This window comes from Eumetopias jubatus, unplaced genomic scaffold (genome assembly GCF_037043125.1).
Source record: "Eumetopias jubatus isolate StellerSeaLion01/CBP00866 unplaced genomic scaffold, mEumJub1_p1.0 scaffold_5, whole genome shotgun sequence".
NCBI lineage: Eukaryota > Metazoa > Chordata > Mammalia > Carnivora > Otariidae > Eumetopias > Eumetopias jubatus.
The window spans coordinates 88266270-88287170 of record NW_028274811.1 but is presented as its reverse complement, the minus strand read 5'-3'; the positions used below and the strand labels follow the sequence as shown (position 1 = coordinate 88287170).

The 20901-nt window shown below is 42.0% G+C and overlaps 1 protein-coding gene across 1 annotated transcript in view; it reads left to right on the top strand.

Annotated features, from left to right (window-relative positions):
* The window catches only part of REEP5 (receptor accessory protein 5), a 42722-nt gene that overhangs the window by 15734 nt on the left and 6087 nt on the right, over positions 1–20901 (top strand). Inside the window, exons 3-4 of the mRNA XM_028102693.2 lie at positions 2758–2896; positions 18804–18972. Of these exons, the coding sequence (XP_027958494.1) occupies positions 2758–2896; positions 18804–18972 (308 nt within the window). The remainder of the gene's footprint in view (positions 1–2757; positions 2897–18803; positions 18973–20901) is intronic.

The following is a 20901-nucleotide window of genomic DNA, read 5'->3' as shown; positions in this document are numbered from 1 at the left end:
TTGTTTTTTTAAAAGACTTTATTTATTTATTTGAGAGAGAGGCAGCACTAACAGAGCAGCAGAGGGAGAGAGAAGCAGATTCCCCGCTGAGCAGGGAGCCTGATGCGGGGCTCGATCCCCGGGCCCTGGGATCATGACCTGAGCCTCAGGCAGACACTTAACCAACTGAGCCACCCAGGTGCCACCAGGAAATGGCAATTTTAAGCTCTTCTCTCCCCATAACTAGACTGGGGCACTTCATCTTTTTGAGTCTCAGGTTCCACTTGTTGTAACTAATTGATGATGTTATGACATGTTGACATTTTTAGAAATGAACCTTGGCTATTTTAAATTAAAACAATAATTAAATGCTTCAGTCATATGAGAAATTCTATTAAAAATCTCTTCAGCTTAAGGGTACCTGGGTGGCTCAGTCAGTTAATCATCTGCCTTCGGCTCAGGTCATGATCTCATGGTCCTGGGGTCAAGCCCCAATCCACTGATAGATCGATAGATAGGACTCCCTGCTCAGCGGGGAGCCTGCTTCTCCAAACTCTCCCTCTGCCCCTCCCACTCATGCGTGCTCTTTCTCCTTCTCTCTGTCTCAAATAAATAAATAAATATTTAAAAAAAATCTCTTTAGCTTAATAAGACTTTGTGGTCCTGTCTTCTTTGATGTGCCTTGGTTCTCTACAAAGTCATGGTCAACCTGTGTGTTCAGTTTTGAGCTCTTTTTTCCCTACTTTTCAGTGTTACTACATAGTGTTCCAAGTGTATTAACACAGAAGCTTTTGAATCCATAGTGTTCATAAGTTAGAGGACTAACCATTTTTTTTAATTCCTTGAAGCACTGAACTTGAGCTGTTTGGGTGGCTTTTCTGGTTTTGAATCTGTGGATCTTGACTAACCTCTTAAAAATAATGACACAGAATGGAATCGAAAATACCAGAATGTTTCCATGGAATGTTTATTTCAGTTTGTGTTTATGTGTGGGCATGTTTGTTGAGTGGATCATGTTTGTTTACTTAGTGTTGAATTGTTTTTGTTCCTCAAACCGAGACCGGAAGTGAATTATAACTCTGCATCCCCTCTGCTCAGGAGTGATGTATAAGAAACAAATCTTGGGGCGCCTTGGTGGCTCAGTCGTTAAGCGTCTGCCTTCGGCTCAGGTCATGATCCCAGGGTCCTGGGATCGAGCCCCGCATCGGGCTCCCTGCTCAGCGGGAAGCCTGCTTCTCCCTCTCCCACTCCCCCTGCTTGTGTTCCCTCTCTCACTGTGTCTCTCTCTGTCAAATAAATAAAATCTTAAAAAAAAAACAAAAACAAATCTTTATCAAAATGATAACTTAAAAGATCCACTTAAATAGAAATTGGGAGGAAAGTGACCTTTTACCTATAAAGGAGATACCATTGTTAGTTCTTGGGCTCATGTGCTTGCCTACGCTTTTCCTTTGGTCCTCCATTTGCCAGCTTCTATCTGAGGAAAAGCTAAAACACAGACAGACATAGGCCACATGTTACAAGCCATTATTTTACAGGCAGCTCTCTTAAATTCATTTTGTGACTTTTTTGTGTAAACTGAAGCACTTTTGCCTACTCTTTACTTTCAGAGTAGCGTTCGCTTCATCACTTCTCCCTGTCGCTCCCTCACGCCATCAGTGCTCATCTCAGTCAGCTGTAGCTTTCCCCCTTTAGTTGTTTCCTTGAAACAGTCATGCACACAAACATAATACCCACAGCTGCTTCTCACCAGTTCAGAGGCTTTCTTAGTGAATGACTCAGCATGATTCAGCAGCCCTAACGGTCTCTTTTGGGAACCCATTTTACCAAGTATTTTCAATAGTCAACCCATCTCATAGGCTAACAGGATTCATACTTCTGGTTTACTATTTTAGTTCAAATCAGTTATGATAAGTATCCATACATATGTCAGGATAGGATAAAAAAATTATGGAATTCAGGTTTAGAATGAAGAGAGTCCCAGGCCTAGAAGAGATTTCTGTGATTCAGAAGTAAAAGATGATTTTAAATTTATTTCCATTCATTTGCAGAATGAAATTTGTTTAAGCAGTAGTTGATACTGAGAAAGTCACATTATTAAGGTGAGGGGAGGAGAGACCACAGCCCAAGGATCACATAATGACAGTCAGAACCAAATGGACACCACGGTGTTTACTTTCACTTGTTTGTTAAGAAGTATGTTATAGACTTCAGGCAGTATCTGAACTGTGTTCCCGAAGTTCCTTTACAGAAGTTTCTATTTACCCATAATATACCTCCGTTATTAAAAGCACATAGAACTAAGTTACCATAAGAGAATTTTTTTTTTAAGATTTTACTTTTAAGTAATCTCTACACCCAACATGGGGCTCAGACTCACAACCCCAAGATCAAGAGTTGCACACTCCACCAACCGAGCCAGCCAGGCGCCCCACCATGAGAGAATTCTTGATGTATCACTGGTGTCAGGATGCCACTTGGGGGTTCCCAGTCATTGGTGGTATCTCCTGGTGCCTGGGTTGAGGCACAGGCAGGGTGGAAGTCCAGGGGCAAGTTAGTGCTGGCTTCTCTGGTGACCAGAAGATTGGTAACCAATGGCTTGTCTTATTTCCACAGTGCTTTGTATCCTTATGGTGTATTCTTATCTCAGTGACGTGGTGCATGCATTTTCCTGAGTTTCCTCCTTGGGGTTGAAGGGCAGTCTGTCAAAGTCTACTGTTTGAAAGTGTTTCATGGCGGTCTCCCTACATGATCTATGTGCTTTTTATTGCCTTTCAGAATTAAAGCCATAGAGAGTCCCAACAAAGAAGATGATACCCAGTGGCTGACCTACTGGGTAGTGTATGGTGTGTTCAGCATTGCCGAATTCTTCTCTGACCTTTTCCTGTCATGGGTCCCCTTCTACTACATGCTGAAGGTATGTTGGCTTTTCCTGAACTGCTCTGTTTCCTTCCATCTATGGATTTGCTTTGTGCCCTACCACTAAAATAAACTCCATCTCAGGACCTCTATAGAGGCATAGGAACAAAGGCTTGAATGTTGAACATCTGTGGCTCTTCCTCCCCTTAGAAACAGGAAGACTGAGTTCGGCACAGCTCACTTACTTTGGAAGTCACTTGTCTTGGAAACAGCCAAAGCAATTATGCATTCAAGGTGTGCTTTTTTTTTTTTTAAGATTTTATTTATTCATTTGAGACACAGAGATACAGAGAGAGAGCACAAGCAGGGAGAGAGGCAGAGGGAGAGGGAGAAGCAGGCTCCCCGCTGAGCAGGGAGCCCGATGTGGGGCTTGATCCCAGGACCCTGGGATCATGACCTGAGCCGAAGGCAGACGCTTAACCATCTGAGCCACCCAGGCGCCCCAAGGTGTGCTTGATAATAAAAGATGGAAATTCAGTAACGTGGCATAGGCATTGCCGGTGGTTTGCCAAGATCCTATCTTCGAGCAGAGTTGTCTGTGGTCGACGCAGAAGCACTGCACATTTTGGCAAGTCATTGAGTATTCACACTGGTGTGCAGGAGTCATTATTTCTAGAAGAGAAAAATACTCATTTCTTACATAGGTTTGGAGAAAGATGTGAAAGGGGCGCTCTGAGGAAGTCATTTTGAGAACGTTGGCAGGTGCCTTGGTCAGGGAGCTGCCCTGCCACACCCTGTGTTTGGTAGAGAACCGACCTTGGTAACCATCATGTGAGGAAAAGGATTAGGAAGTCGAAACTCATTCCTACTGGGACCCGTATCGATTCTGAATGAGAAAGTTAACATCTTCCAAGAGATAGGGTGTATGTAAGGTTTCATTGGAAACCTTAAATGCTCTCATCAAATCTTTTTCTTTGTGACTTTTACATTTTGTCCCGCTTCTATACCTCCAAGTTAGAAAACATTCTCCTGTACTTTTTTTCTAAAATGGAGGTTTGGGCATAGAAGTCTTGTCCTTGTTGAGGTGCTGAGGAAAATGAGTGGAACTCTGTAGCCAGGGTGGTTCCTCCCCGTCCACTCCTCTGCCCCCTTGAGCTGTGCGGTACGGCTTATGAGCATCTCCCTCTAACGCTTCTCGGGGAGCAAAGGGTGCTCCCTTGGCCTGCAGGACTGTTTAGTGCGAGAAGAGTGACGAACTGTAGTTCCTCTGCCGTCTGGGGCTTCCTACCCACAGTTTACTGGGACCAGCATGCATTGGCGTGTGGTTTTCCTCCATCCCAGGGCCTGACAGAGCAGCTGATACTCCCAGTGGAAAACGAGCTTACAGACCAAAATAACAAGATATTTGAAAAGTATAACCACTTCAAAAGAAAGACAACACAATCAATTACAAAATTCTGTCAGCAGTAGAAATATTAGAACTGACTAACCAGGACTTCTAAGATAGACTGCTAGCAGAAGAAGTATAGCAATATGAAATAGGAACCAGAAAGCGCAGGAAAGAGCCAAGGAAAAATATGAGATATGAAAAAGAGTTGAAATAAAGAACACACGGTATGGCATAAATAACAGAATGGAACAAACTTGAAAACTAGAAGGAAAGATTGAAAAAATATATATACATGTATTTCAAAGTAATCTACAGATTTAGTGTATTCCCTATCAAAATACCAATAGCATTTTACATAGAACTAGAATAAATAATCCTAAAATTTGTATGGAACCACAAAAGACCCCAAATAGCCAAGGCAGTTTTGAAAAAGAACAGAGCTGGAGGTATCACAATCCCAGATTCCAGAGCTACTACAAAGGTCTGGCTATTCAGCTAGAAATAGTGGATTGTGAGCTTTGCTCTGAGGTCGGTCTTTAAGCAGGAGGTTTTTAAAAATAAATGTAAAAGCCCCTTTTTCCCCCTCTGATAATGAAGGTAGTCTATGTTCACTTCTTTATTCAGAAGATATTTATTTAGAACCTCTATGTGCCAGAATCTGTTTTAGGTCAGAAGCATATTTTGGTGAATAAAAGAAGTCGCTGCTGTCTTACTGTTTACATTCATTTGTGTGTGTATGTGTGCGTGTGTGTGTGTGTGTTGGGGCATGTTTCATATAAGGAGGAAAAGTCCTACCATCATTAACATCTTAGTCTTTCTGAATTTTTTTAATGTGGGAACATATCAGTCCACATGCATAAAGACACACAGATCCATGTATATATTATTGTTTTAACCATGTATGTATGGTTGAGACCACATATTATACACAATTCTGTATCTCACTTTTTTAAAATAATTTTTTATTGTTATGGTAATCACCATACATCATTAGCTTTTGATGTAGTGTTCCATGATTCATTGTTTGTGCATAACACCCAGTGCTCCACGCAGAATGTGCCCTCTTTAATACCCATCACCAGGCTAACCCATCCCCCCACCCTCCTCCCCTCTAGAACCCTCAGTTTGTTTTTCAGAGTCCATCGTCTCTCATGATTCGTCTCCCCCTCCGACTTACTCCCCTTCATTCTTCCCCTCCTGCTATCTTCTTCTTTTTTTTTTCTTAACATATATTGCATTATTTGTTTCAGAGGTACAGATCTGTGATTCAACAGTCTTGCACAATTCACAGCGCTCACCATAGCACATACCCTCCCCAATGTCTATCACCCAGCCACCCCCTCCCTCCCACCCCCCACCACTCCAGCAACCCTCAGTTTGTTTCCTGAGATTAAGAATTCCTCATATCAGTGAGGTCATATGATACGTGTCTTTCTCAGATTGACTTATTTCACTCAGCATAACACCCTCCAGTTCCATCCACGTCGTTGCAAATGGCAAGATCTCATTCCTTTTGATGGCTGCATGATATTCCATTGTGTATATATACCACATCTTCTTTATCCATTCATCTGTCGATGGACATCTTGGCTCTTTCCACAGTTTGGCTATTGTGGGCATTGCTCCTATAAACATTGGGGTGCACATACCCCTTCGGATCCCTACATTTGTATCTTTTGGGTAAATACCCAGTAGTGCAGTTGCTGGATCGTAGGGTAGCTCTATTTTCAACTGTTTGAGGAACCTCCATACTGTTTTCCAGAGGGACTGCACCAGCTTGCATTCCCACCAACAGTGTAGGAGGGTTCCCCTTTCTCCGCATCCCCGCCAACATCTGTCGTTTCCTGACTTGTTAATTCTAGCCATTCTGACTGGTGTGAGGTGGTATCTCATCGAGGTTTTGATTTGGATTTCCCTGATGCCCAGCGATGTTGAGCACTTTTTCATGTGTCTGTTGACCATTTGGATGTCTTCTTTGGAAAAATGTCTGTTCATGTCTTCTGCCCATTTCTTGATTGGATTATTTGTTCTTTGGGTGTTGAGTTTGATAGGTTCTTTATAGATTTTGGATACTAGCCCTTTATCTGATATGTCATTTGCAAATATTTTCTCCCATTCTGTCAGTTGTCTTTTGGTTTTGTGGACTGTTTCTTTTGCTGTGCAAAAGCTTTTTATCTTGATGAAATCCCAGTAGTTCATTTTTGCCCTTGCTTCCCTTGCCTTTGGCGATGTTTCTAGGAAGAAGTTGCTGCGGCTGAGGTCGAAGAAGTTGCTCCCTGTGTTCTCCTTTAGGATTTTGATAGACTCCTGTCTCACGTTTAGGTCTTTCAACCATCTGGAGTCTATTTTTGTGTGTGGTGTAAGGAAATGGTCCAGTTTCATTCTTCTGCATGTGGCTGTCCAATTTTCCCAACACCATTTGTTGAGACTGTCTTTTTGCCATTGGACATTCTTTCCTGCTTTGTCAAAGATGAGTTGACCATAGAGTTGAGGGTCCATTTCTGGGCTCTCTATTCTGTTCCATTGATCTATGTGTCTGTTTTTGTGCCAGTACCATACTGTCTTGATGATGACAGCTTTGTAATAGAGCTGGAAGTCCGGAATTGTGATGCCACCGGCTTTGCTTTTCTTTTTCAGTATTCCTCTGGCTATTCGGGGTCTCTTCTGGTTCCATACAAATTTTAGGATTATTTGTTCCATTTGTTTGAAAAAGTGGATGGTATTTTGATGGGGATTGCATTGAATGTGTAGATTGCTCTAGGTAGCATTGACATCTTCACAATGTTTGTTCTTCCAATCCATGAGCATGGAACGTTTTTCCATTTCTTTGTGTCTTCTTCAATTTCTTTCATGAGTATTTTATAGTTTTCTGAGTACAGATCCTTTGCCTCCTTGGTTAAATTTATTCCTAGGTATCTTATGGTTTTGGGTGCAATTGTAAGTGGGATCGACTCCTTAATTTGTCTCTCTTCTGTCTTGTTGTTGGTGTATAGGAATGCCACTGATTTCTGTGCACTGATTTTATATCCTGCTACTTTACTGAATTCCTGTATGAGTTCTAGCAGTTTTGGGGTGGCGTCTTTTGGGTTTTCCACATACAGTATCATATCATCTGCAAAGAGTGAGAGTTTGACTTCTTTGCCGATTTGGATGCCTTTGATTTCTTTTTGTTGTCTGATTGCTGTGGCTAGGACTTCTAATACTATGTTGAATAGCAGTGGTGATAGTGGACATCCCTGCCGCGTTCCTGACCTTAGGGGGAAAGCTCTCAGCTTTTCCCCATTGAGAATGATAATTCGCTGTAGGGTTTTCATAGATGGCTTTTATGATATTGAGGTATGTACCCTCTATCCCTATACTCTGAAGAGTTTTGATCAAGAAAGGATGCTGTACTTTGTCAAATGCTTTTTCTGCATCTATTGAGAGGATCATATGATTCTTGTTCTTTCTTTTGTTAATGTATTGTATCACGTTGATTGATTTGCGGATGTTGAACCAACCTTGCAGCCCAGGGATAAATCCCACTTGGTCATGGTGAATAATCCTTTTAATGTACTGTTGGATCCTATTGGCTAGTATTTTGGTGAGAATTTTTGCATCCATGTTCATCAAGGATATTGGTCTGTAATTCTCCTTTGTGATGGGGTCTTTGTCTGGTTTTGGGATCAAGGTAATGGTGGCCTCATAAAATGAGTTTGGAAGTTTTCCTTCCATTTCTATTTTTTGGAACAGTTTCAGGAGAATAGGTATTAATTCTTCTTGAAATGTTTGGTAGAATTCCCCTGGGAAGCCATCTGGCCCTGGGCTTTTGTTTCTTGGGAGATTTTTGATGACTGCTTCAATTTCCTTAGTGGTTATAGGTCTGTTCAGGTTTTCTATTTCTTCCTGGTTCAATTTTGGTAGTTGATACATTTTTAGGAATGCATCCATTTCTTCCAGGTTATCTAATTTGCTGGCATAGAGTTGCTCATAATATGTTCTTATAATTGTTTGTATTTCTTTGGTGTTGATTGTGATCTCTCCTCTTTAATTCATGATTTTGTTGATTTGGGTCATTTCTCTTTTCTTTTTGATAAGTCTGGCCAGGGGTTTATCAATCTTGTTAATTCTTTCAAAGAACCAGCTCCTAGTTTCGTTGATCTGTTCTCCTGTTCTTTTGGTTTCTAGTTCATTGATTTCTGTTCTGATCTTTATGATTTCTCTTCTCCTGCTGGGTTTAGGCTTTATTTGCTGTTTTTTCTCTAGCTCCTTTAGGTGTAGGTTTAGGTTGTGTATTTGAGACCTTTCTTGTTTCTTGAGAAAGGCTTGTACTGCTATATACTTTCCTCTCAGGACTGCCTTTGCTGTATCCCAAAGATTTTGAACATTTGTGTTTTCATTTTCATTGGTTTCCATGAATTTTTTTAATTCTTCTTTAATTTCCTGGTTGACCCATTCCTTCTTTAGTAGGATGCTCTTTAGCCTCCATGTTTTTGGGTTCTTTCCGACTTTCCTCTTGTGATTGAGTTCTAGTTTCAAAGCATTGTGGTCTGAAAATATGCAGGGAATAATCCCAAACTTTTGGTACTGGTTGAGACCTGATTTGTGACCTAGGATGTGATCAATTCTGGAGAATGTTCCATGGGCACTAGAGAAGAATGTGTATTCCGTTGCTTTGGGATGGAATGTTCTGAATATGTCTGTGAAGTCCATTTGGTCCAGTGTTTCATTTAAAGTCTTTATTTCCTTGTTGATCTTTTGCTTAGATGATCTGTCCATTTCAGTCAGGGGGGTGTTAAAGTCCCCCACTATTATTGTATTGTTGTCAATGTGTTTCTTTGATTTTGTTATTAATTTCCTTATAAAATTGGCTGCTCCCATGTTAGGGGCATAGATATTGACAATTGTTAGATCTTCTTGTTGGATAGACCCTTTAAGTAGGATATAGTGGCCTTCTTCATCTCTTATTACAGTCTTTATTTTAAAATCTAATTTGTCTGATATAAGGATTGCCACCCCAGTTTTCTTTTGGTGTCCACTAGCATGGTAAATGGTTTTCCACCCCCTCACTTTCAATGTGGGGGTGTCTTTGGGTCTAAAATGAGTCTCTTGCAGAGAGCATATTGATGGGTCTTGTTTTTTAATCCATTCTGATAGCCTGTGTCTTTTGATTGGGGCATTTAGCCCATTTACATTCAGAGTAACTATTGAAAGATATGAATTTAGTGCCATTGTATTGCCTGTAAGGTGACTGTTACTGTATATTGTCTGTGTTCCTTTCTAATCTATGCTGCTTTTAGGCTCTCTTTGCTTAGAGGACCCCTTTCAGTATTTCTTGGAGGGCTGGTTTCGTGTTTGCAAATTCCTTTAGTTTTTGTTTGTCCTGGAAGATTTTTATCTCTCCTTCTATTTTCAATGACAGCCTAGCTGGATATAGTATTCTTGGCTGCATATTTTTCTCGTTTAGTGCTTTGAAGATATCATGCCAGTCCTTTCTGGCCTGCCAGTTCTCTGTGGATAGGTCTGTTGCCAATCTAATGTTTCTACCATTGTAGGTTACATCTCTCTTCTCCCGAGCTGCTTTCAGGATTTTCTCTTTGTCTCTGAGACTCGTAAGTTTTACTATTAGATGTCGGGGTGTTGATCTATTTTTATTGATTTTGAGAGGGGTTTTCTGTACCTCTTGGATTTTGATGCCTATTTCCTTCCCCACATTAGGGAAGTTCTCTGCTATAATTTGCTCCAATATGCCTTCTGCCCCTCTCTCTCTTTCTTCTTCTTCTGGGATCCCAATTATTCTAATGTTGTTTCGTCTTATCGTGTCGCTTATCTCTCGAATTCTGCCCTCGTGATCCTGTAGTTGTTTCTCTCTCTTTCTCAGCCTCTTTATTTTCCATCATTTGGTCTTCTATATCGCTGATTCTCTCTTCTGCCTCATTTATCCTAGCAGTTAGTGCCCCTATTTTTTATTGCACCTCATTAATAGCTTTTTTGATTTCGACTTGGTTAGATTTTAGTTCTTTTATTTCTCCAGAAAGGGTTTCTCTAATAACTTCCACGCTTTTTTCAAGCCCAGCTGGTATCTTTAAAGTCATGATTCTGAACTCTAGGTCCAACATCGTACTAATATCCGTATTGCGTAGGTCCCTGGCAGAAGGTACTACCTCTTGTTCTTTTTGCTGAGGTGATTTTTTTCGTCTTGTCATTTTGTCCAGAGGAGAATAGATGAATGAGAGAACAAAATGCTAACAGGTTAACAACGTCCCCAGCAAATATACAAATCAGAAAAGACCTGAAACCAGGGGAAAAGAAAGGGAAAGAAAGAAAGAGGAGAAAAAAAAAAGAAAAAGAAGATAAAAACGAACAAAAACAGAACAATACAAAAAAAAAAACGAATATGATCAAATATGATCAGGCTAGTGCATAGATCAGTGCCACACACTGGATTTTGGGCGTATTTTGGTCTGTTAGAAGAAAGTGCCTCCTAAAATTTTAAAGGAAGAAAGACTTATACATGTACAAAGTAAGGGTTGATACAATGAAGGGATGGAAGATGACTGTAAAGATGAAAATTATAAAAGATTTTATAAAAGGAATTGATAAGTTGTTTGAAAAAAGAAAGAAGATTAAAAAAAAAAAGGGAGAGAATGTGATCAGGCAGGAGACTAGAACAAAGCCATACAAACCAGTGATTTAGGGTATATTTTGATCTGTTAGAAGCAACTGTATCTCAAAATTTTAAAGAGAGAACAACTTATATATACATGCCAAAAATAAGGGTAACTACTATGAAGGGATAAAATATGACTCTAAAAAAGAAAAATAAAAAATTTTTTTTTTAAAAAAAGGGTTTGAGAAGATGTCGGTTGAAAAAGGGAAAAAGAAAAATTAAAAAAAAACAGTTAAAAAATTAACTGTAAAAAACTAATGAATCATGGTAAAAAAGCCATGAATTCTATGTGCAGTATTCCCCTAGCGCTGGAGTTCTCCCGTTCTTGATAGGTAAACTTGGTCTTGGCTGGCTGTTCCTGCTGATCTTCTGGGGTAGGGGCCTGTTGCCGTGGTTCCCAAATGTCTTTGCCGGAGGCGGAATTGCCCTGCCCTTGTCGGTCCGGGCCAAGCAAGCTGCTCGGGTTTGCTCTCGGGAGCTTTTGTTCCCTGCAAGCTCTCTGTACAGTTTTGGAGGATGAGAGTGAAAATGGTGGCCTCCCAATCTCCAGCCGGAGGAGCTGAGAACTCGGGGCCCCGCTCCTCAGTGCACCCCCAGAGAAAAGCAGTCACTCCCGTCTCCCTGGTCTCTGGCCGCACTCCGTGCTCACCCGGCCTGTGACCCAGAGTTTCTATCTCTGGCTCCCGACCCTGTGTGGAGTCTCCAAACCCAGCAGATCCCTGCGGTGCGCTCCCGCGCCGTTCCTCCTGGGGGAGGAAGGGGAGTCTCCCTGGATCTGCTGCTTGTTGGGTCCCTGCTGGAGGAGCAGTGGCCAGACTGGGCCACAGATCACGGTTTATGGCAACCCGGAGCTGACAGCCCACGCCTCGGCTCCGTCTCTGCAGCCGGCTTCCCCGCTCCGATACCTGGGAGCTCTGCCACACTCAGGCACCCCCGGTCTTTCTGTGACCCTGAGGGTTCTGAGACCACACTGTCCCGTGAGGGTTCCACCCCCCGCTTAGCCACTGGAGCGATGTCCCTCAGCGGAGCCGACTTCTAAAAGGTCCGATTTTGTGCTCCGCGGCTCTATCACTTGCCAGAAGCGGCCGTCGGAGGCCCCCTCCCCTGCCGTCTATCCTCCCGAATATCGCCTCAGATTCACTTCTCCGCATGTCCTACCTTCCAGTAAGTGGTCGCTTCTCTGTTCAGGGAGTTGTTGCTACTCTCTTCTTCGGTCTCCTGTTGAGTTCGTAGGTGTTCAGAATGGTTTGATCCCCATTCAGCTGAATTCCTGAGACCAGACGAAATCCAGGTCTCCCACTCCTCCGCCATCTTGCTCCGCCCCTACATGATTAGTTTGTGATGTAGTGTTCCATGATTCATTGTTTGTGCATAACACCCAGTGCTCCACGCAGAACATGCCCTCCTTAATACCCATCACCAGGCTAACCCATCCCCCCACCCCCCCTCCCCTCTAGAACCCTCAGTTTGTGTATCTCACTTTTTAAATTAACATAGTACTAGGAGTATTTTCTCATGTTATTCAATATTCTGACAAATGGTCTAATCCATTATAGGTGGTAATGTACTAATTTCCCAATTGATGAACATTTAGGACATTTATCTTGCAGTTTTAACAAATGCTGCAATGAATAGCTTTGTGCCTCCTCTTTACGCTCATTTAGATCATTTTCTAGATTTTTTAAATGAGGTTGAATAAACTCCAGCCAGTTTAACTCCTAACCCAACTGTCCCAACTGTCACCTCTACTGCTTCACCCATGATGGACAGCAGAACATTTCTCTTAACCTTGTGGAAGGCAAAAAGAACAGGGAAATCTTCCCTTCCACTTGTTTTTTTTAACTTTTATTGATGCATGCTGAGCAGTCTGCTTTAACTTTTGCCTATCACTCACTATTCCTGGGGTTACATTGTGAAAGCTTCCTATGACTTTTTTTTCTGATCAGGTGATGGTAGCATATCAGCAGGTCAGTGTTGAAGTGTGGGTTTTTTTGTTTTTTGACATTAACTCAGTTCTGCCCAGGCTGGTCCCAAACTGTATATAAAACATATCCCTACCTTGGAAATACCTCTTCTAGGAGAAAACTGGACGATGACAGCATTAGAACCACAGACAGAATTATCTGACCTGCTGTAATCTGTAATTTAAGGAGTTAGTATGTTAGTGCTCATCGTGACAAGAATCAGTTAAAATAGTATAGGCTCTTTGTCTGAACTGCAGGTAAGAGTGGGCTTGTGTTTGCTCATGGGAGCATCGTCAGTTGGCACTTTGAGGGCAGCTTGATTAAGAGGTGGGGCGCGGTGCCTGGGTGGCTCAAGTCAGTTAAGCGTCTGACTCTTGATTTCAGCTCAGGTCATGATCTCAGGGTCATGGGATCGAGAGCCACGTCAAGCTCCGCGCTCAGTAGGGAGTCTGCTTGTCCCTCTCCCTCTGCTCCTCTCTCTGTCTCCCTCAGATAAGTAAACAAACAAAACATAAATAAATTAGTAAAATCTTTAAAAATAATAATAGAAGGATGGTTGGATATGTGTAGTTCAGGGTACTACTGGGCTCTAGAACAGTTATGTAGATTAAGAAAAGGGAGTTATAAAAGGTGGTGGCTGAATATCACCATGAGAGTTGAAAAGTAATTAACTTTATTTTTTAATACAAGAAAACTATTTCATTTGAAAACTGGGAAATGCTAACAATTTAGGTAGAGAGCAGTAATTATTTTACTGTCCCAAGACAATAGCTAGAGGGTACTGGGAAGAAACGAGCAGCCCAGAGTACAGCCTACTCACATTGGAGAGGTACAAAAATATAGACACTTAGGTCTGGTTCTGTCTGGTAGTCTTGCCTTCATTCGTCCAGAAAAGATGAATGAATTAGCTTTTCTGGATTGCTGAGGGGTCGATGTCTACATGGGCAGATAATACTTCAGAGGTTTTCAACAACAGTGAGGACTGTAGGACTTGGTAGTACTGCTGCTATCTGGTGTACTTTCTTCAAGGACATTACTTTGTGACTTGCCTAAAATCCTATGGAAGAGAAAACTGACTCTTGGGGAGGTTGTTTATGACTTTACCTCAAGTCATAAAATAAAGTAGATACCAACTGATGCCTAATCCAGTGAGTCATTTCCACTCCACCTTGATGCTGATGCTTGTAATATGGACATCTATCTCTACATCAGTAATCCATTCCTGAAAATTGGATATTTTACATAGGAACACCAGGCAGGAGACTATTTCCTGCACTTTTAAATGGTAAAAATTAAGATGTATAAATCTAAAACTCCATACCAGTTTCCCAAATATTAGTAAAACTCAGCAAAATACCCCTTTATAACTAACAAATGTGCACCACTAATAGCTCTCCAGTTAACAGAGTTGGTAAGAAATTATTGCTTTGTATGCAGTAGTACATGGCCTGAATACTCTGAATACTCTTTAAAATGTCCACATGGAATTCTAATTCAATGTCAGGAATGTAGTTTTTCCTTTTTCCTGCACATCATTTTGTTTAAACTGTTGTATTGAGTTTGGGGTGTGTGTGTATTAGCGTTACCTATATAAGCAACCAATGGAAAACATTGTGTGATGTTTGGATATTAAGAACCAGAAATCTTGGGGGCGCCTAGGTGGCTCAGTTGGTTAAGCGACTGCCTTCGGCTCAGGTCATGATCCTGGAGTCTCTGGATAGAGTCCCGCATCAGGTTCCCTGCTCGGCAGGGAGTCTGCTTCTCCCTCTGGCCCTCTTCCCTCTCGTGCTATCTCTCATTCTCTCTCTCTCAAATAAATAAATAAAATCTTAAAAAAAAAAAGAACTAGAAATCTTGGGGTGCCTGGGTGGCTCAGTAGGTTAAGCATCCGACGTGGTTTCGGCTCAGGTCGGGATTTTGGGCTTGTGAAATTGAGCCCCTCCCTCATGGGCCTTCGAGCTCAGCAGAGAGTCTGCTTGGGATTCTCTCCCTCAGTCTCTGCCTCTGCTCCTCCCCTGTGTACACACGTTCTCTCTCTCAAATAAATAAATCTTTCAAAAAGTAAATAAATAATAACCAGAAGTCTTCCAGAAGCAAATGTTAATGAGAGAGATGGTCCGCAGAGTCTGCCGGTAATTAACCTGGCTCTAAGCAGAGGCAGTGGAAGCGAAAGCCAGTGAAAGATGCAGTTGCTCCATTCTGTATTTTGGGTTACTACAGGTGTGTAGTTAAGAAAATCAAGGTTTCAGGGCGCCTGGGTGGCTTAGTCATTGGGCGTCTGCCTTCGGCTCGGGTCATGATCTCAGGGTCCTGGGATCAGGCCCCGCATCGGGCTCCCTGCTCGGCGGGAAGCCTGCTTCTCCCTCTCCCACTCCCCCTGCTTGTGTTCCTTCTCTTGCCGTGTGTCTCTCTCTGTCAAATAAATAAATAAAATCTTAAAAAAAAAAAAAGAAAGAAAGAAAATTAAGGTTTCTCTGGCAACATCTTATAATTCAGTAGGATAGCCAGCCAAGCCCAGCAGGTGCTAGCGCAGAGTTGCTGGGAAAACTAACAGGAAACGTGGACCGACCCACACAAACTGTGAGATGCTGAGGGTATTTCAGGGAATTGGCTCCATTTAAGGGCTTGGACCTATAGCAGAAGGTGCCACTCTGCCATTATGTATCTGTGAGGGCTCGGCAGAGTTTGGGTTGGTTGCACAGATGTGTATAGTGAGACTAGGAGGTGGCTGGTCTGAATGTTTGTTCTTCCCCTTCCTACTGCCATGCTTTCCCTTCCTTGCTTTTCTCACTCTGAGCATTCTGTTTTCCTGCTGTTATGCTCAATAAATGAGCTGTGGGGTCTATCATACATCAGGGGGAGGAGAGTTGAGGGAGAGTTGGCTTAAAATTGTAACTTGGAGATTACGATGGGGAATCGCACTTGGTTGAGCACTCAGATATGGGAAGCACCCTGCATAGTCCATCCAGTTCAGAAATTCTCAACCTTTTGGAAATATATGAAGGAAATTTTGTTTGTAGCTGTTAATAGTCACTGATTTCTATTTAGGAGTATTTCATGTTGTTGTCTAGTATAGTTTGGCTTGAACATTTACATGTTGAAAAATACATACTGTTTATGATAAATTACTTTCACTTTATTTTTCCTTTATTTTGCCATTAGAGAACTTCTTGACTTTTTTTTTGGAATTTATATGTGTAGGTATATTATTAAGTTTTATTTCGGGTAGTAAAAGAGTTACAAAATAATTGTTTAAAAAGGGTATATGTTGGGGGCATCTGGGTGGCTCAGTTGATTAAGCGTCTGCCTTCAGCTCAGGTTGTGATCCCAGGGGCTGGGATGGAGCCTCGCTGCTGTGGGCTCCCTGCTCAGTGGGGAGCTTGCTTCTCCCTCTGTCTCTCCCCCTGCTCGTGCTCCCCCTCCCTCCCTCCCTTTCTCTCTCAAATAAATAAATAAAATATTTTTAAAGAAAAGGGTATATGTTGGTTTTGGGATTTGATTATAATTACCCCATTTAAAGCTAATCACTTAAGCTGTTACTGTTCCATGGCTGTTGGTAGAAGACAGTGTTCTTGGGACAGAGACAGAGCCCTAGCTATTCTGGATGGTCCAGATGTTTCTTATTTTCTCACAAAATCTATCTGAGGTAGATTTTTTTTTAATTTTAGTTAACGCCTATTTATGTTATAAAGTCTGTACAGACTTAAGCAATTAAGTAACTCACACAAGGTTTGCCTCACTAGTAAGTGGCAGAACCAGGGTTAGAACCCAGTTTCTCTGAGCTTATTCTTTTAATCTCTATATCTGTAGTATATAATTGTCTTAAAATCAGTTTTGTTGGGCACCTGGGTGGCTCAGTCATTAAGCGTCTGCCTTCGGCTCAGGTCATGATCCCAGGGTCCTAGGATCGAGTCTGCGTCGGGCTCTCTGCTCGGCGGGGAGCCTGCTTCTCCCTCTCCCTCTGCCTGCCACTCTGCCTATTTGTGCTCTCTCTCTCTCTCTGTTAAATAAATTAAAAAATCAATTTGTTGGGTGGAGAGATCTGTATATTTTTAGATCAAGATTTTTAGTTTTGTGTTCCTTGTTCTTATTAGTTTCTAGTTTCAGATACCAATTTCTGGTGGAAGTGTTAAAAATTATTGTGGATTTTCTCCATTTATATAATTCTGACTTTTTAATTTACATAATTCAAAGCTATATTTGGAAGCTATCTATAATTAATTATAAAATTATAAAAACAAATTATATAGATAATTCTGTAATTGCACATAAATATACAAAGCTATATATAATTTATATTTTCAAAGATATGTAGGTTTGTGTGAATCTTGGCAAATTGTTTTTCTTCTTTATCACGGTTTACTTACTTGGCCTTAAATAGTGTTTATGTATTGTTAATATTACTAAATGCGCTGTTTTGAGAATTGCTATCTGTCTGCAACACCTCCTTACACCCTTCTGTTTTCGGTGCCCCTAGCCGGCTTTGTCTTAGGGGTGTTTCTGGTAAGGAGCACATAGCTATGCCGTGATTTGTTTTTAATCCAGTCTGATGAGCCCCTGTCTTTCAAAAGCTTGCCCCCTGCTCTCCTGTGCCTGTAACAAATTCTAATTTATGAATACTACTTTTCCAGAGTTCTGTAGTTCAGATAATCTAGAGTCATCTGTTGAGAACATGTTTTGTATTCTGAGCGTGGTAGAAGCCCAAAATGGACCACAAACTTCTCAGAGCCAACATGGTACTGATGGAGTGAGCTTTAGGGCACAAATATGTGCATTTTAAGCTCAAGCTCTCCGTTATTGGTATTAGCCCCTTACCAGCTTTTTATCTCTAGAGCAAACTTAAAAGACTATCTTAGAAAAGCATTGTAACTTCTTGATTGCTTGAATATATTCTTTGGATTGGAATAACAGGGACTAAGGCTGTAGAGTTTAATTTATAGCGTAAGAAGTAGGAGATTTTTTTCTTTAAGAAGCTGTAAAATGCACAGATTGGGAATCTCTAGAAGTGACTTCTATTTTGTGGCTGTGTGGAAGACAATACAGTTAGAATCTTTTAAACTGAGAGAACCCAGTAGGTTGTTTGTTTAACTTTCTAAACATGAGCATGTTTCTGTGCAGATCCCCCTTCTTGCTCAGTATCTTAGACAAGAATAAACTCCTGGGACTGAGTTGTTGTCATTTGAAAAAATAGTAAAACTTTTTTGGACATACAGTGTGACAGTTCTTGTTTTTTAAGTGTTTAGGGCATAATTCCTGTCCATTTTTCATTCCGATGGCAAAGTATAGTTAGGAATGATATTATTTTATTTTATTCCAATGGCAAAAGAAAGAGTTAGGAATAATATCTTAATTCAAAGGGGAAGATGATGAAGAGCTGACTGTAAAGATTCCTGGAAGGCAAAAACTACCAAAAACTGAGATTCTGCTAAGGGAAGAATTCAAAACATGGCCAGGGTATTTTGTCTATAACAGATGAAAAAATGTGACAGACCTACTGGAGTAAGCCAGTGAGAAAAAGCCTTGTAGATACGAGGCTTATCCAGACAGCTTTCTTTACACATGCAGGTAAATATTGTGTTTCTTCAGTTGATTTTTAAGAGTTATTAATAAAACTTCTTGCAGCTATAAACTAAAAAGTAATTCAAGTTAGGAAAGAAGTTAAGCTGTTGGACTTGGTGTGTTTTCCCTTTCTTTTTTCAGTCTCAACTTTTCCTTACTAGGTCATTTGTCGGGTGTTTTTTCCATCTAAGAAAAGTGCACTTGTAGCCTACAGAAAATACTGGAAATGCTGTTGGAGAACATAGCCGAGGCAGTGCCATCTCAGAGCAGCGGTGGGCAGTGTGTGTTGTCAGGATGCCTGCTGCCTGTCCCGTTTCCATGGTTACCGTGCAGCCTGTGTTGTCAGGATGCCTGCTGCCTGTCCCGTTACCATAGTTACCATGCAGGCTCTCTTTCTGTGCAGTGCGGCTTCCTGTTGTGGTGCATGGCCCCAAGCCCTTCTAACGGGGCCGAACTGCTGTACAAGCGCATCATCCAACCTGTCTTCCTGAAGCATGAGTCCCAGGTGGACACTATGGTGAATGACTTGAAGGACAAAGCCAAAGAGACTGTAGATACCATCACTAAAGAAGGTAAGACTCGGGGGCAGTTGGGTTCAGCAGGTGGGAGGAATTGGGGGTCCTGGGCCCAAATAACAAGCTGCTTCTCCTCCTCTCCTGTCAGCTTTCCTCAGCTAAGTGCCAAGGCCACTCTGCGATCTCTTGACCAACACTTTGCCTGTTGCCCTTTACTTTTCCCCAGATTCTTCCACCATGCTACATTTAAGGCACTATTTGGTCAGCATATTAGGAAAAATGACTTTCCTGTGCTGGGCAGAGATTTTAGAGAATCATCTGTATTTATATACAAGTATAATCTCTTTAATACATTTCAGGTTGAACTGTTTAATATGCTTTTGTTATAGGTCAAGAGAATGCCCTTTCCGTTCTCCTGATTCATTTATTCAGCATTTATTTATTGAGGTGCTTAATATGTGCCAAGCATGTTCGTAGCACTGAGGATGAGCCAGCGAACCAAATAGACCATACTACTTGAACTCATGAAGCTTACACTCTTGTTGAGAGATACAATAAACTTTTTTTTTAATTTTTTTTTGTAGATTTTATTTATTTATTTGACAGAGAGAGAGAGAGAGAGAGAGAGAGAGAGACAGCAAGAGAGGGAACACAAGCTGAGGGAGAAGCAGGCTTCCTGCAGAGCAGGGAGCCCAATGTGGGACTCGATCCCAGGACTCCGGGATCATGACCTGAGCCGAAGGCAGTCGCTTAACCAACTGAGCCACCCAGGCACCCAAGATACAGTAAACTTTTAAAGTTATATGATATAGTTAGCAGAGAATATAGAGAAAAATAAAGCAGATAGGTAGGTAGGGAGTTCCGGGGGCTGAAGGGAAGTTACTTTTAAACAGAATGATTTAGAGAATCCTCACCAAGAAGGCCATACTGGATCAAACTTGAAAGAAACCACGGGGAAGGATGGTCCAGCTAGAGGAAACTGCATGCGGGAGCAGTACGGTTGGAAGGGAGTGAACCAGGCAGGAGAAGGAGATAACGTCAGAGAGGTTGGGGAGAGGAGGCTGGAAGAAGACAGATCATGGAAGGCCTTATAGGCTTTTGTAGAGGCTTTGGCTTTAACTCTGTGAGATGGGGTGGTGTTGGAGAACTTTGAGCCAAGGAGCAATATGATCCATCCTGTGCTTTAACAGGATCACTTTGGCCCCTGTATTAAGAATAGACTGAAGGGGGACAGGGAGGAAATCAGGAGACCAGTGATAAGGTGCTTGCAGTGATCTGGCTGGAGAGGACCACCTGGCTTGGGTCATAGGTGTAGCAGGAGGAGGCAGGAAGTCATTGGAGTCTTGATATATTCTGAAGGTAGAACCAAGAGGATTTGCTCAGGGATCAGGTGTGGAGTAGGAGAGAGGAGTCATGCACGAAGCCAAGCTTTTCAGCCAGAGATGGAAGGATAGAATTGCTGTTGAGCTGGGGGAGCCTAGATATAACAGGCTTAGAGGGGAAAACAAGGAATTCAGTTCTGGATACAAGACCAGATGAGATCACAAAGGGAGTGAATATAGTTAGAAAAGATGAGGTCCAAGACCGAGCCAGGGGGTCTCCCAGACTGGGGAGATGAGAAGCAACGGACAAGGCCGACTGATAAGGAGTGGCCAGTTGTGGCAGCAGGAAAGCCATGTGACTGGTGTCTTCGGGGCCAAGAAAGTGTTTCGGGCGGGGGGGGGGGGGGTGGTCCATTGTGTCACATGCTGCAGTCGGGTCAAGTAGTGACAGAAAACTGGCCATCACACTTGGCAGTGAGGAAGGCACCAGTGCTCTTGACAAAACAGTTTGTGGGGTGGCGGGACTGAAACCCTGATCGGAAGGATGTGAGAGATGGGAGGCAGGGCTGAGAGGGGGTAGGTAAGTCTTTTGGGAAATTTCCTGAAAAAGGAGAAGAATGGGGCTGCAACTGGGAGAAGGGGCTAGCGTCCTGAGGGTGTATTT